This window comes from Vulpes vulpes, chromosome 14 (genome assembly GCF_048418805.1).
Source record: "Vulpes vulpes isolate BD-2025 chromosome 14, VulVul3, whole genome shotgun sequence".
Classification (NCBI taxonomy): Eukaryota; Metazoa; Chordata; class Mammalia; order Carnivora; family Canidae; genus Vulpes; species Vulpes vulpes.
The window spans coordinates 73,302,861-73,319,837 of record NC_132793.1 but is presented as its reverse complement, the minus strand read 5'-3'; the positions used below and the strand labels follow the sequence as shown (position 1 = coordinate 73,319,837).

Genomic DNA, 16,977 nt, shown 5'->3' with positions numbered 1-16,977 from the left:
ATCGAACAGTTCCATCATTCCCCCTCCCCCAAATTTCCTTAAGCTCTTCTTTAGTCAACCCCTTTCTCTGGTCACCATTGATCAGTGCTCTGTCCCTTTTTAAGCACTTTTTATCGTGAAATGATTACAGACTCACAAGAGACTGCAAAAATAGTGCCGAACCTCGCGTATCCGTCACCTCGCTTTCCCCAGGGGTGACCTCTTACGTAACTGTGGTACAAGATCATAACCGAGCCCCGTGCGCTTGAAGGCAGGTTTTCCTTTCACGTCTTCAACTCGCTACGCTTTTTTTTCCCACACAAATTTAATTCTGTTGTGTTACAAGGAGCAGATGCTAGTTTCCCCTCAGATGTCGGCTGTTGCATTTTCAGTCTTTCAGCTCGATTACCACAGTTACTTCTACGTTTTTCTGTGGTCTTTACCCCACAGTCGCCCCCCCATCCCCATTTTAATTCTGCTGTTTTTTCTTTCTTTTTTTTTTTTCCTGAGGTACGTGCCCCAGAGGGTACTACTGGAACTCTCGAACTGCTACCGTCTATCTGGGTCCTTAGGTCAAAGGAGGGAGCCGTGTTTGTGACTGGTGGCTGAGGCGCTTACAGGAGTTTCAGCGCGTGCACGGACGCCGGCCGGCTAGGACTCCAACCTCGGAGAAGGTTCTCGCTCCGACCCGTCTCCAGCAGTCACTCACTGGTTTTCCAGGTATGTGGCTATTTGTTGGAAGGACAGGTGGCGACGGCGCGGCACCTGCACGGGCGGCCGCCCTCGTGCTCGCGGGGCGCGCGGCCACGGCTCGCTTCCGGCGGCGCTGGGCTGGGGGCGGGGCCTCGGCTCGCGGGGGCCGGGGCTGCTGCGAGGCCACGCCCCCTGGCCCGAGTCCTGCGCGCGCGGCCTGCGACGTCAGCCCCTCCCCCGCGCGAGCCAGGCCCAGGGGGCGCGGCAGGCGCTGGTGCGCATGCTCCGCGTCGGTCGCCGCGGCGGCTGTGGCGAAGGGAGGGCAGGGCCTACCCGCTGCGGGCTGTAGGCGCGTTCGCTCCCGTCCTGTGCTGAGGCGTCCGTGGCCCCCGGGAGCCCGCCCGTCGCCCCCCCGCCCGGGCCCGCTGGCCGGACGGCCGCTGGCAGAGCGCTGGGCACCGCCCCGGCTCCCCTCCCCCAGCCCGCGGCCCCGCCTGCGCTAGGCCGGCGGCGGGGTCAGGGGCCGAGCGGAGCGGGGTGAGTACTCGCGCGGCCCCCGTCGGCCCCCGTCGCCCGCGCCGCTCGCCGCACGGGCCTCCCGCAGCCGAGGGCGGCGCGGGGGCGGCAGGCAGCCAACCCCGAACAAAGACCCGGAGGCGGGGCCCCGGAGCGGGCTGCCGGGGCGGCGGGGTCGCGCTGACCGGGCTCCGGCGCCCGCGGGGACCCGGGAACAAAGGCTGCTCGGTGACCCGCGGTGACCCCGACGCCCAGGCCCGCTCAACTTGGAGGGGTTTCGGACTCCGTGAGAATCTGGGAGGGATGGCTGGCTGGCATTCACAGCCGGCAGCCCTGCGTCTCCCGGATAACCCCTCCACGCGTAGCGTCTGAAGTCACGGATTGGGGCGTAGTCGACGCATTTAGCGGCGCGAACATCTGCGATGGCAAAGCTTACAAACATCGAGGAAAAGTAGCAGGATAGTTGAGAAGGGAGCCCTGCATGCCTGAGAGGCCCACCTGCGGGTGAATCCGTCATCTAGGGCACTGTGCCCTTGCTCGACTTTGTGTTGGTCAGGGCTCAGGCCCAGCACTTACTTACTTACTTACTTATTTATTTATTTATTTTTAAGATTTTATTCATTCATTCACACAGAGAGAGAGAGAGAGGCAGAGACACAGGCAGAAGGAGAAGCAGGCTTCACTCAGAAAGCCCGACTTGGGACTCGATTCCGGGTCTCCAGGATCATGACCTCGACCCAAGGTGGCACTAAACCGCTGAGCCACCCGGGCTGCCCTAGTTATTTATTTTTTAACTGGAAATGCAAATTATTCCTGACTGGGAGAGAAAAAAAAATACCCTTGAAGATTGTGGTTTCATTGCCCTATTGCCAAAATTTTAATTTTATTTATTTATTTTTGATTTTTAAGACTTTGACCCCATTCAGCTCGCTCCTTCATCATGAGTCCAGTAAATCTCTGCCACAGACTGGCTTTGTGCGAATCATGTTTATAACTTAAAAAGTTATGATTGCACAGTGACCTCAGTCTCCAGGGGGCAAAAACTTAAGTCCGTACTTCTCAGAATTGGGAAACAGGCCCACTGTAGGACTCGGCAGCATTGTGGGACCCCAAGTAGAATCCTTCCCTTGTCGCCTCGGAAGAGTCCCAATACGGACAGAAGGAAACATTTACAAAATGAAAATCTGATCAAAAAAAGCAACGTTGAGCCCTTGAGAAATTCAAGTTAAGGCATTGTAATTACAAGGATCAAAAATCGTTGTTGGTGTTTTGATTGAGGAAGTTAGTGGAAACAATTTCTCCTAGTTCTACACTGGATTCATTTGGATATGGATAGACTGTTAGGAGATTATTTCTCCTTACCTTCTCCCTTGGCCACTCCTTTCCCCCTTTATTTAATATTAACGGAGACACTGCTACTTCGTGAGACAATCAAGTTGGGCATAATGTTTTGTGACAAATTATAGCTTGATAGCGGTTCCTAATGCTTATAAATTTCTGAGAAAGATAAGCAACGCTTTAGGAAAAATGTCAGGCAGTGTTTGAATAATAAATATAGTCAGGAACCATAACAACAACAAAGTGCCTTAGAGATTATTTAGTGATTACGTGCTGAAAACAAATGTCTTCAGGGGCCAAGCCCACTAGGTATGAAACTATTAGAAAGTAGGGGAATGGAGAATCAACGCTGCCTAGAAGCATCCGGGTCAGGGAGAGGTTGCTGAAAACTGTGCAAAACCAGAGGCACCTCTGAGTACCTCAGGCCCGGAAGTGCTGATCTCATAGGTTTACAGAACCCAGGAAGATAACTTCCTATGAGTTTAGCTTTGAGGTTAGAGGTATTTCGTATTACCGTCATGTAATAGCCTTTGGAGAAAACTTTCAAAATCACCTCTACGCTAGCTCACTCAGAAACCTGCAATGGTTTCTTACTGCCCACTGCTTTAACTGGAATTCTTTAGAGTTTTAGGGTCATCAGTAGCTGTCTTTCCTTCAACTTGCCAACCTCCACATAGCTGAATTTCTCAGCTTCATGGTGGCCAAAGGAAAGAAGGAAGCATACCACTTCTCAGGAAAAACACAGCTTTCTTAGAAGTAAATATTTATTGAGTCAATGCAGATTGTGATCTCAGATTTCAAAGATACGCTAGTGTTTCTTACACTATGGTTCAGTTTTCTAGACTTTGTTGAGGTTCAGCCTACTTTCCAGCGTTTCTTAAGGGGAGCTCAACTGGCATGTGTATAGGGCTGCCTCATACATTGTAAGATGCTCCTTGTACCCAATCCCTGAGCACTGAAGTGCAGTAGCAATTACAACCTCTCCTTTTTTAAGGGCCCACTATTATCTCACTCATTTCCAGATATGCCCTTTGAAAATGGTCCCTCCTAATGTTGGGAGTCATTGGACCACATATGCCTGTACTTTACTACCCAGCTTATGCACAAGTATTGCCATTTTATTTTTAAAACTTAACAAACTTTTTTTTTTCTTTTAAGATTTCATTTATCTACTTGAGAGAGAGAGAGAAAACACACACACAGGCAGGGGGAGGGCAGAGGCAGAAGCAGATGCCCTGCTGAGTAGGGAGGCTGAGGTGGGGCTTGATCTTGGGGCCCTGGGATCATGACTTGAACTGAAGGCAGGCCCCTAGCCCACTGAGCCACCCAGGTGCCCCAAAACTTAGCAAATTCTGTTCAGGCCCTATGTTGAGTTTTTCCATCTTTTTGGCATGGCTTTGTCTCCACTTGGTAAGTCCTTATTCACATACCATATTGAAGAACTGAATTCAAGTCTTCCAGACTCTCTTTTAGTCTCTGATTTTCCTAGGAAACATTTGACACTCCTTTCTATGAGGACACATACAACAATATGCTAGGATATTATAGGTGCCAAGTGAATGAGTAAAAGCTTGTGGAAATAAGAAAGGACAGGGATCCCTGGGTGGCGCAGCGGTTTGGGGCCTGCCTTTGGCCCAGGGCGCGATCCTGGAGATCCGGGATCGAATCCCACGTCAGGCTCCCGGTGCATGGAGCCTGCTTCTCCCTCTGCCTGTGTCTCTGCCTCTCTCTCTCTCTCTCTCTCTCTGTATGACTATCATAGATAAATTAAAAAATTAAAAAAAAAAAAGAAATAAGAAAGGACATTAGTTTTTAATGAAGACTTTGTTAGAAGAAAAAGGGAATGTTTGTTTCATTGAAAAGTGTCCAACTGCAAATTTTTTAATGGCACTTGGTAGTATATTTTAAAAACACATTGCTCTATTATCTATTTTCAGAGTAGTACTGAGTCTGTAGCTTCTGATACAGTACTGCTTTTTTTGGTCTCTTCTTGTTTGTTGAATGACTTTGGCCAAACTCATACACCATTAGTTCCTGGTTCTGGCCTCATTAGCATACATGTAAACTAGAGTTAGTTCTTCAAGTCCCATTCATAAGCAACAAGAGGGGGCATCTGGGTGGCACAGCCCCTCAAGGTAAGCATCCTGCTCTTGGTTTTGGCTCAGGTCATGATCTCAGGGTCCTGGGGTTGAGGCCCGTGTCAGGGGGGTCTGCTTGAGATTCTCTCTCTCCCACCTGTCCCTTCTGCTTGTGCTTTCTCTCTGTCTTAAATAAATACATCTTAAACTGCCCCTCCCCACCACGCACAAAAACCAGAAGTAACAAGAAAATTGGTGGATCAGCTGAAATCATCACCAGTTGTGGAATAGTTTCTCTTATGTGCTTGCAGAGAAATCTTGTTTCATATAAAAAATATGGTAATATTATAAAAATAATGACACTGGTATCAGAAAGATTAAGCCGTATAAATCTGTTGTTTGGATGGGAAAAGACCAATTGGTGAATAGGCTTGAATGTTGAATTGAAGAAATGTACTATTGAGAGGTAGAGATATATAAAATAAATTCACAAAATATTTAATTTTTCTTTTATTCATTATAACTTTTATGTAATGTAGCTCTGTTATAGGTGCTAAGACACAAACTGATAATCAGAGATTCTCAGGTATTTAGACATTGCTCTGTTGACTTCTGGTGTTCTTTGCTGTGAAGGAGATGGCTGAGGCTACCCTAATTTTTGTTCCTTTGTACGTAAACTCTTTTTTTCTGTCTGTATCTTTGTTTTTTCTTTTTCTGTTTTAATTAAGATATTCCACTAGGCTACCTCTAGGCATAACATTTTGTTTTTTTCAACAGTTTTTTTCAGAAACAAAGTGAATCCTCTCAATTTGTAAGAGTAAATATGTTTGATCTCCCCCACTCCCAGCTCAGGAATAATTTTTCAGTGGTATGTTTGCTTATGATTCCAGTTCAGAAATGCCAGTTACTTGTAGATTGCATTTGTATTCTTTGTCCTTCTATCAATCAATATGCTTTGTTTTCATCTTGATCCTTTTTCTTCTGTGTTTGGAGAGCATCTCACACGTATATGCTAAAATACTAATTAGATTTTTTTTCTAGCTTCTGTTCTTTTCTTTATTGCCTCTCATATAGAATTTAAATCTTTGCTCTTATTGTATATTTGAATTCCCTTCCAACTTTTTCTTATTCAGTTTCTGTTTTGCTCTCAGCTGTTGTTTCCCACCTCATTTCTTGCTTTTAGAGGCTTTGTTTTTTCTTTCCCTCTTTTTCTTTCTTTTTTTAAATTTTTTTTCCCTCTGTCTTTTTCAGTTGGGAATGTAAAGTTGATAATTTCCAAGTTTTTCTTCTGATTCCCAATGTAAGGCCACTATAGAAGGGAGCTTTCTCTCTCCCTTTATGTGGTGGTTTTCTTGCCTATGGCTCAAGAGCATCGTCTTGGTCCCACACTGTTATTGACGTTTTTGATTTTCTTACCTCAACAGAAGAGGGACTTGTATAGGAATGGTACTGTTCACGCTTGTCAGAGTGAGCAAGCGCTCTGCATCGCTCTCACTTCCTCTAGGTGCTGATGGACTTTCCATCTACGTGTGAGGTAGGAGAATAGGTTGAAAGATTCAACCAAATTTATGAATGGTAGATCTTTCTGTTCTCAGAAGAGGTCTTCCTTTGCTGTTGTTTTTCAGTCCTGTGACTATAACAAGGGGAGTGTGTCTCTGTGATTTGAAATGGTTTATAGTTTTTTTAGTTTTTGCAGGGAAAGTGGCAGTGGTGAGACTGTACTCTTGAGGGTTGTGCTGTTCCCACAGCCTCCTATTGCTGACCTTACCTTGTAGTATACAGTGCTCTACTTGACGTCGCCTTCCACTGCTGGCCACAAACATTTTATTATTGTGAGACAACTGCCTTGAAGGAGGGTTAGCAGTGGGCTTGGAAGTCAATAGGGGATGGAGCTCCTGAGGGTAGGTTTTTTTTTTTTTTTTTTTTTTTTAAAGGAAATATAGAATGTGGTAGAGTGAGATGACTTACAGTCTTCCTACCTGGATCTCCTGCTGCAGAGGCCACAGCAAGCATCCAGCTACCAATTAACATTCTTTAGTTTCAGTCCAGGTATAATGTATCTCATTTAAACTTTACTTGGGATATATATTTCACTGGCAAGGCAAGGAGGGAGTACCTAGCTTACTGGTTCCTTGCTGTCAAGACTGAACCAAACTTTCTCCCTTTTGCTGCTTTCCTGTGCTATTAATTAGATTGCTCAGTCCATCTATCCCTGCTGTGCCCATCCAGGCTGTCAAATACCTTGAAATCAGGTCACTCACTAGCCCTATCAAAACAATCCAATTTTTGTCTCACTTTACTAGCGTGGTTCTTCCTGAAAAGTATCTCTGGTGCTAATTATACATGTTTATTTGGGGGACTTCAGAATCAGGTAATCTCTCTGGCCTAGGCCTTAGATTCCACATTTGAATTTGTACCCTGGCTGCTTCTTTGGTCTCTGAAATTTGAGGACCACCACTGTCCAAGGGCCCTACTAGGTAAGTGATATCTAAATGAATATAAGCCAATTTCTCATAAAGATATTGGGTTCAGTTTACCTCCTTAGCTAGTAATTGCATGTTTTTCTTTTCTTTTCTTTCTTTCTTTTTTTTTTTTTTTTAGGAAAGAGTCTAAATGTAAATTTATAATAATGTGGAATTGTTACAGGGAGGGACAAATACAGAGGAAGTTGCCTACTTTTATTAGTTAAAAATTATCTTTAATGTTTAAAGGTATTCATAGTGTATTCTGTGGTAATCACATTTTTCTGGTAAATGATCTGGGGAAATTTATATTTCTGTAAGTGTTTTAGTCTCGCTGTAATTCTGTTGTACATTGATTTTTGGTTCATGAAAAGAAATGTTTCAGACATAAAATAAGACAAAATAAAACAAAATTAAATAAACAGAAAAAATTAGTTCCCCACACATTAGATTAAAAAGCACATACAAAAAGTGGAGAATGGTAGTGAAAAAAAATTGTTTTTAACAAAAAAGGATATTTTGAACAGTGACTATAGTGTTAGAATTTACTGTTTTGTTTTGTTTTGTTTTTAATAGCAGCAGTATAAGCTTCATACAGTGTAGTCTTAGAGCTAAACTCTAGTTTTTATTTTATTTATTTTAGATTTTATTTATTTGAGAGAGCATAAATCTGGAAACAGAACTTGTTCATATGTCTGAGGGTTTTAGATTTGCAAAATAAATTCTTGCCATTTTTGATAACTAAACTACCATTGTGGTTATTTCCATTTTTGACCATAATTTTAGCCATCTCATAGTAGGAAGTTTTAATATTCTAATTTCTGCCTCTACTAGTCTGTGAATTTGGTAGAGGACCAAGGAGGGTTATATATTGTGTCATATATTGAAAAGTACATACGAAAATGTCGATTGTATTATATTTTCATTTTTAATGAGTTGAAATATTCTTATTTGAGCAAAGAGACAATAATTATTCAGTGATATTTCATTATGGCATATTACGATGATTCAAACTGAGATGGATATCATTTTAATATAATAGAGTTCCTAATTTTGTAATCAAGCCATAAGTGTTTGTATTATTATATGTAACATCCTTCAGCAAAGCTCAGTCCTTAGATAATTTTATAAGTATTCAACCAAATATTAATTAGTGCTTTGATGTGCTGTCATCTTGCTAGTGGCACAGTGCTGTTAATTAGATAAACTATGGCTATTGAGTGAAATTTTATGTTTCGACTAACATTTTGAATAGTTCAGTAAACCTCAAGTAACCGGGGGGCTCAGGGGATGAAATGTTTTTACTTTAGTTCAATTTTGTTGTTAAGTAAGGGTTTGTTTGGAATTGATAAAATATGCCAAGATGTATTAGTATTTTTTTATGAATTAAATTCAATTTCTCTCAATTTAATATCTCTCAATTTATGTCAGGGTCATTATAAAGGTAGAAAAACTAATTTTCTGACTGCTCCATTTTGGTCTTCCTGTTTAATTTCTGTATCCTTTCCCTGAGTGATCAAATGTGTTCTGTTATCTATATGATGTTGATTTAGAATCAATATTTCCGGTCCCGATTTCTTTTTCTTTCTGAGTTCCAGATCCATCTCAAAATGACTGCTAGATTCTCTTCACATGGTTATTCCACGGGCATTTCAAACTCAAAGTCAGTGTGATTAATTTAAATCCATCTCACTCTCCAAACCTGTTCTTGCTCAGTGTACCACCACCTACGGCAAAGAGTGGGGAATCTTTCCTGAATCTTTCCTCTCACAGATCCTCACATACCAAGATCCACCAGTTGTAATGAGTACACTACCATTCTTTTGAATCTCTCCCTCTTCTACCCTATTTCCAAACTTTGGCTCTTTTTGGCTTCATTTTGTCTTTCCTGGATTGTTGCAAGAGACTTTTCTGGGATGTTCATCTAGTCAGGCAAGACCTGTAGTCTCCACTGGAAACCAGAATGCAAATCTGATCTGTTTACTCCCACTGTCAAAACCTTTCTGAGGCCTCAGGCTAGCAGGCCCTCTTGTCCTCATCAGCAGGAGCTCTCCCAGTACCCTTCCTCTACCTCTGTGTTTCAGTCAAGCAAGAGTTCTTTAATTACCGGACCTTCCCTTATATTCAGAATTGTGTACATTCTATTCCTTTGCCTTCCTCCTTTGCTGAGTTACCTTCTGTTCTTCCTTTTAGTGTTTTCTTAGACGTTACTTTCTCAACTTGTGTCTGCACTGAAGCACCTTAACCAGGATTTGGTGTATAACCCCGAGACCTCTTTCATATACCTGAAACGTTTGATGACTCCCTGAGTCATTGTCTCTTACATACTTCTATTCCTGTACTTGGTGCTTTCTTTTCCCAAATCTGTTCTCCCACTGTTTTCCTACCCTCTCAGATTTTCCATTGTGAGCTCAGGAGCACACATCCCTAGTAAACAAACTTATCTAAATCCTTAACCCATTATTGTCTTTACTACATTCTGTGGAGTAAAATTAAGTGCTTTCAGAAAAAGAATTTTATGGTCAAAAGAGTCAGGAAACCCTGAATTAATGGTTTCCCCATCGCAATATACATGTGAATCCCCAGGATTGGGTGGGGGGCGGGGAGATATAGTATGGATCAGTTTCCACACTTATATCTCACAGGGTGTTAACATCTTCACAGGTCTGTGCTCCACTAACTAGTTTTAAAGGAAACTTTGAAACAAAAAACAACAAATAAAAACTGAAACTCTTTGAGTGGAAGCTGCTCCTTCCTCCACCCTGCAAATTTTAGAGTATGGAGATTGCTGGTAGCCCACTTCCCCAGAGCCAGTTTTAGGCCACCGCTTCTCTGGCTTTGGTGTAATTATCCCTGCTCCTTTGGGACTCCTTTGAAGATCTTTTGAGGAATTTCTTATCATATGAAATTCATCTCTACCAGATATAGTGAGCTGGTTTTTTTTCTCACCTACTTTTCCTATTCACTGGTAGTGGCTGCTTTTAGCACCATCTTGAGAAGGAATCCAAGACTGTGTTTTGGCTCATCAGGACGACTTCTGTTAATTTATTAGTGATTCTTCTTGATGGATTCAACATTATATATAGTGTATCACTTACCATCTCTGTGTTCTTCCATCTTTTACCATTTGTCCCTTGTCACTTACAAATCTCTCATTTGATCTTCTGTCTTCATTAAAGAGCTCTCTACCCCCACCAACTCTCCAGATAATTCTAAGTGACTTCAGCATCCACGTGGAAAACAGCAAACACAAGCCTCATAGTTTTCTAAACTTCCTGAGCTGCAATGACCTTTTTCTGTAAGTTACTTTACATACTTGCTAAGACCTCCTAAAGTTCTAAAGTCTCAGTGTCTTCTTGGTCTTCTTTCTTTCCTTTTGCTACAGTGGTTCTTAGCTGTTGTGGATATCTAATATTCTTTGATACAACCATGTTTTCCCAGCCACTTCAACCTTCTCTTGGTATCTTTCCTTTCGTACCTCATCTGGAACTCTGAGCTTTTCTCATGAACATATTTCATTCCTTCTCCTCCCCTTATCCTTCCTTCCGTTGAATCAACCCAGCAAAACCTGAACTTTGCATGTGTTCAGTTCAGCTCCCTGCGGGTTCTTGTCCCTGGGGAGCTGACTATTGCTAAAGGTAATCACAGCCTTCCAGTCCAAACTCTTGAGTGGCACATAAGTCTCCCTTCAAGAAGTTTATAAACTTTTCAATCTTGTACCCTTGAAGCCTTTCCTCTGCCATTCTGCTCCAATAGAGGGCAGACAAGTTTAACTTGAATGTGACTGGACTATCTCTATCATCACCTTACATTTTCTGCATCATGTTTTTGAGTTCGGACTTAGAATTCTCTTCACCCTAACTTGCCTTTGTTCATACCATCCTCCCTGCTTGGACCACTGTTCTAACCCTTGTGCTTCACCCACTGACAATCTGTGCTACAAAAACTCTTATATACCTTAAAGATTCATCTTCACGCCCACCCCACACACCCTCCCACACCATCCCCTCTTTGTAAGGGACTCCATCATTTGTATATACTTTATTTATTTTATTTTATTTTATTTTATTTTATTTTATTTTATTTTATTTTATTTTATTTTTTTTTGTATATACTTTAAATAGAACTCCTGTTTTCCAATGCTGTCAGGATTGCGAGTTGAGCAATTAATTGAAACAGTTGATTAAAGCAAGAGTTAAAAAAAATTCATGTATACATGAAACATTTTATTCCGACTCAGAACGGAAATACATTTGTCAGTTGTCTCATGTATGGTCAAGGGAGTTTTGTAGAGATGGGTACTTGAATGGAATTCATTGTTCCTTCATGAATACACTGAGTGCAGAATGCGTTTTCTAGATTTTCCGTTTCTCTAGATTTCTTAAGCCGTTTGTGTAGTAATCTGAGCATGGAATCCTAGGTTTGTATGTTTTTTTTACCCCCACCATTCTTTTCAGTTGCATTGTCCATGCCTACTTCAATAATAGTTTGTTTTTCTTATAGAGACTTACCTTTATAAAGTCTTTCCAAGGCATTAAGTCATAGAAATAACAGTTTTTCTTTTTTACTTGTATTTTATTGGTTTGGTTTGTATAGCATTTAATTAAAGTATGTATTTATAATATACAGATGTGGTTTTGAACTTAAACTAATGGGAGCAGAGGTACTTCATGATCAGAATGTTGTAGGCATCAATGTTTACCAAGGGAATGGATATTATGTCAGTTAACCTGGCATGTTGGTTGAATGGGGGTTGGTTAAGAGAGTTTCTACTGTAATGACTTTTATTGCTTTTGTCCCTTCATTATAATGTGAGCTCTTACAAGGCAAGGACTATATATATATATACATTTATAATTTTTAAAAAAATTGTATAACCTTCACCTGCAAAGAACCTAGTGTAAATATTCAGTATTTGTTTATTGGTGAAAAAACAAATTTCTTTATAAGTCTTACTAAATTTCAGTAATTGGAAAGAACACTGGACTGAAAGTCAACTAGTATAGACAAATCATTGGCCGAGGAACCAAACAGGCGTTTGAATCCTTTCTTATTTGCATTTCTTGAGCAGATTACTTTTTTCTTATTCATTTGGGAAATGGAGATAACAACTGTCTTTGGGTTGTGTGAAGATTAAATGGGTATGTAAAGTGTTTAGCAGGGTGCTTGACAAAGTAATCGATTAACAAGTCCTAGTTGTCCTAATGGTGCTTATCACCAATGAGGAGAATGTGGGAATTCACTTGGTTTAACTTTTCTCATTAAGGGTCTTGAACTACATAATCTATCAGTTTCCTTCTAGTTCTAAATTCTCTTTTTATAAATAGTGGTTCATGTTTTGGACAGATTTATATATTAACACATATGTGGTTATTGCTTGATTTGTTACATTTGTGGATTTTGATAGAGTAGGTAATTACTTAGGTGATCATAACCTTACACCTTGAAAAACAAAACTTTCAGACTTTAGAACATCAATTGTTAGTGAGTTGAACTCTAAAAATGTGTGAAGAACAGCTCAGGTCTACTAAGCACTGCCATACTATCTATATAAAAGCTAAGTAAGGTAGAAAGTAGAGAAGGACGCTCTGAGGAGATTGTTTGGAAGCATTAGCTTAGAAGAAGTAAGATAAGATTAAGTTCTGGAAACTAAATTTATGGATATATTTAACTTTTTGAACTGTAGATGTGTATTTGTTATAAATCTAGGTTTTAAGTTTTCATGTTGATCACATTTTCTTTCTGATTAAAAAATGGGGATAGAGTGAGAATGATGGAAACAGTGCTTTTTTGGAATGGCTCTGAGGATATTTTCCATTCTACGTCCCAAATTTTGGTTTGTTTAAAGAAGTAAGTGATTTAGCAGAATTCCTTTTAGCATTCATTCTACAGCTGATGCTTATACTTAGTTTTTATATTGCAGTTATCATTTAATATGGAAGAAGATGAGTTCTTTGGAGAAAAAACGTTCCAGCATTTTTGTGCAGAATTCATTAAACATTCACAGGAGATAGGTGATGGTTGGGAATGGAGAACTTCAAAGGTAAGAACAGAAATTTTTATTTTCTATTTTAATGAAGGTTTTTTTTGGCCATATAAAACCTCAGTAATTGAAACTAATGTGTGAAAGCTAGTTTGATTTAGTAAAAGGCTTAAATTGAAGAATATTTTAAAACAGATGTCCATTTTATTGTTTCAACTATATATACTCATTATAATTAGGCTAATGAAGTATTATCTAGAAAAGTCCTTAGGTGACCTGCTTTAATTTAATAGATAAGAATGCTTAGCATATTAATTATCTGAATGTAAACAGATGCTTCTGTGGTGCTTCAAACCATTTATTTACACTATTAATTTTCTTAGGAAAGTACTTTTGTCCAGAGAGTGGAAAGATAATCCTGAAACCAAACTATAGTCAAACAACCACAAATTCTGAAATATTAAGAAATGAATTAATTGAGAATTTCTTAATAATGTAAACACATTCCAAAGCATTCTTTCTTTTGGTTCTATTCAGTAATAATAATAATATAAAAGGCCTATGGATTTATCTCTTTTCACACATACACTTAGTAAGATTCCCTGCAAAAATCTCTTTAAAAGTTCCTTGAGATAATTTTCTGAAAGGATAAATTTTCTCTGTGTGATGTCTTAATCTGATTCCTAAAAAAGTGGTAATTCCCAATTTTCTGCTTATTGGCTCTGTTTGCTATATGAACTCAGAGATATGTGAATAGTTTTGAGCTGATTCCTTGATTCAGAGCTAAGCCAGGGAAATGCAGGTCTTGATCTGATCCACAGTGTCACTGGAGAGAAAGGCCATGATTTCTCTTTTGTGCCAGCTAAGCTATCATGGGGGTGAGGTTCAGAGGGTATCATGGGAGACACCAGCCCCACTCTTTAAGTTAGTGGTTGGACAGTCATAAGCCCCTATGGTATCTCCTGCTCCAGAATAACATGACTTTATTATTAGCACATTTTATTAAGCTTTTTCCCGAGTGTTTTATAATTTTGTTTGCTATTATGTTTGAGTTTTTATTTATCTTTTATTGTCTTCATCGTAACTTAATATCAATGTTTCTGATATAGAATGATCTTTTTTTAAGATTTTATTTATTTATTCATTAGAGACACAGAGAGAGAGAGAGAGAGAGAGAGAGAGAGAGAGAGGCAGAGACACAGGCAGAGGGAGAAGCAGACTCCATGCAGGGAGCCCGACGTGGGACTCGATCCTGGGTCTCCAGGGTCACGCCCTGGGCTGAAGGCAGGCGCTAAACCACTGAGCCATCCAGGGATCCCCTGATATATAATGATTAAAAAAAAATGTATATTGGCTGTTAATTCATTGAAGGAATGTAGGTTTCTGATATCTTTTGACTTGTAATAATTTATATGGTTATTCTTTTTTTTAAAAAAAAAGATTTTATTTATTCATGAGAGACACAGAGAGAGAGAGGCAGAGACACAGGCAGAGGGAGAAGCAGGCTCCATGCAGGGAGCCTGAGACCCTGGGATCACTACCTGAGCCAAAGGCAGATGCTTAACCACTGAGCCACCCAGATACCCCAAGGAATTTTCTTTTGTCTTAAACTGGAGCTAGAATAATAGATACTCCAGTTACCATTTCAGTGATCTAGTAGAATAGGGGAGGAGAAGGTTAGGGAGGGAGCTGAGACTGTGTGTGTGTGTGTGTGTGTGTGTGCACACACACATTGAAGGGTGCTGGGGAAGGTCTCCAGGAGAGAGATTCATTCAATAATAAAAATATCTGTTAGAAATTTCTTCACTTGGGGACGCCTAGGTGGCTCAGTGGTTGAGCATCTGCCTTCAGTTTAGGGCGTGATCCTGGAGTCCTGGGATTGAGTCCCACATTCGACTCCCTCGACTCCCTGCATGGAGCCTGCTTCTCTCTCTTCCTATGTCTCCGCCTCTGTCTTGGATGAATAAATAAATAAAATCTTAAAAAAAATTTCTTCACTGAATTTGTTGAAACTAGTGTGCCGAGAACTAGTTTCCAGGATTTGTTTTTATTCTTGTCTGGCTGGTGCCTCAGGGATGGATATGGCTATGTCTGGTTTCGTATTTGTTGCCACTGCCTGCTGAGTTAGGAAAACTACCTACCCTGCAGAGTTAGAATTGTACCTCTAATTAAGGACAGGTTTTTTGTTTTGTTTTGTTTTGTTTTGTTTTAATGTGGGGATGAGCCCATAGATAGTACCAAAACAAAACACTGGGGAAAATCTTTGTAACCTTAGGGCAAGGACTGCAGACTCAAAAGCCTTGGAGTCCAGGCATGGTAACATAAACGGATCAAGCTGCCGGGTACAAGACAATATGGACACTGAGTCCTAAGGCCTGTGGCTAAGCAGAATGTTTGTCTTCTTACCAGCTTAGGAACATGGACCCAAGGGTTACCAGACCTTTTAAGAAAAGTAAAATATTTTGGGGGGAGAAATCTCTAAATTTTCAAATATTGGTGACTAATTAATAAGAGTTTTCAAAAATAGGACCAAACCCAACATGCTAGTGGTATATAATATGGGAGTATGAGTGGCCAATTGATGATTTCTGGGTTGAGATGTGTGTGTGTGTGATATGACTGTGGTTTCTTACCAAGCGCTACCTCAGTGCACACTATTGATCTGAATTAGTAAAGGGGGCTGTCAGCAAAGCAGATACCTCTCTTCTGAATTTTGAGAGGTTAGTATTTTTGCCACTTAATTTCTGCAGTGCTGTACCACTTTTGCGAAGGAAATTATGAATCAGTCACTTGCTTACTTCCTACAAACCTCAGTCTTTTTTTTTTTTTTTCAAACCTCAGTCTTTATCTCAGTCTTTTTGTGGGACTGTTTAGAGAGAATAACTATACGGTTGTTTTACTTTATAGGCTCCAGAAATTTATTTTATTTTATTAAAAAATAGTTATCTTGAGACATAATTGGGAAACAACAGTGCTGCACAGTGCACAGTTTGATGTTTTGACGTGTATAGAGAGACCTATGAACCTTCACTGTAGTCAAGAGAGTGAATGTATTACTCTTAAAAGGTTGCTTGTAGACCTTGTAGTGCCTCCCTCTGCCCTTGAAAGTTATTTTTTTTTCCTGAAAGTTATTTTTAAAAAGGATCTTGTTTATTCCTATATATAAAGCCTCCTTTAAAGAGTCACATGTTGTCAATCACACATTCAGATTTGTTTATAAATACCCCTCAGGAACTCTTGTTGAGAGCCATTGTTTAACAGAATGGTCTGTCAGATAGTAAAGATATTCATTAAGATCATGGAATTCAGAGTTAGACATGGCTACAAATACTTGTTCTAGCATTTACCAGCTGGATTTTGGACTTAGAGACTTAAGGTCTCCAAACTTCATTTTCTTTACCTGTAAAATAGGAATAAAAATAATATCCATCATACAGTTTGGTAGTTGTGTAGATTAAATGGGATTTACATTCAAAGAATTTAGTACAGTTTCTGACACATGGAAAGTCGTATTATGGTTATGATTTGTAGTTGGTTGTTTGAAATTTTCAATGTCTTTTATTGTAGAAATAATGCTTTAAGTGAAATTTAGTTTTTTCTTTTTTTCAGAAAATACTGAAAAACTATTTAGCATCAAATATAATGTGCTGGTCTTTGGTGTATTATTCTGAGTACTTCAGGATAAGAAGAAGAGCAAAAGGTAGCAAATAATGATGAATGCAATTGCTTGAAATACAAGTATCTTTTTTTTTTTTTTTAGATATTATTTATTTATTTGAGGGAAAGAGAGCATGAGCCATAGGGGGTAGGGTGGTGGGGAGGGGCAGAGGGAGAGGGAAAAATGGATTCCATGCTGAGCAGGGAGCCCAATGCAGGGCTCCATCCTAGGATCCTGGTATCAGGACCTGAGCTGAAAGCAGCCACTTAA

General features: G+C 40.2%; 1 protein-coding gene across 8 annotated transcripts in view; it reads left to right on the top strand.

The window, feature by feature from the left end:
* The first annotated feature begins 212 nt into the window (after positions 1–212).
* ATG10 (autophagy related 10) overlaps positions 213–16,977 on the top strand; it is a 215,775-nt gene continuing 199,010 nt past the window's right edge. Inside the window, exons 1-3 of one of the 8 annotated variants that reach the window (XM_072736882.1) lie at positions 490–699; positions 12,990–13,109; positions 16,659–16,749. Coding sequence is in view for 4 of the 8 variants with exons in the window: in XM_025992944.2 (XP_025848729.1) it covers positions 13,002–13,109 (108 nt within the window). In the remaining 4 variants the exon portion in view is untranslated. Of the gene's footprint in view, positions 700–936; positions 1,210–12,989; positions 13,110–16,658; positions 16,750–16,977 lie in introns of those variants that run through there. The other 7 variants (XM_072736880.1, XM_025992944.2, XM_025992945.2 and 4 more) reach the window with 7 other exon arrangements.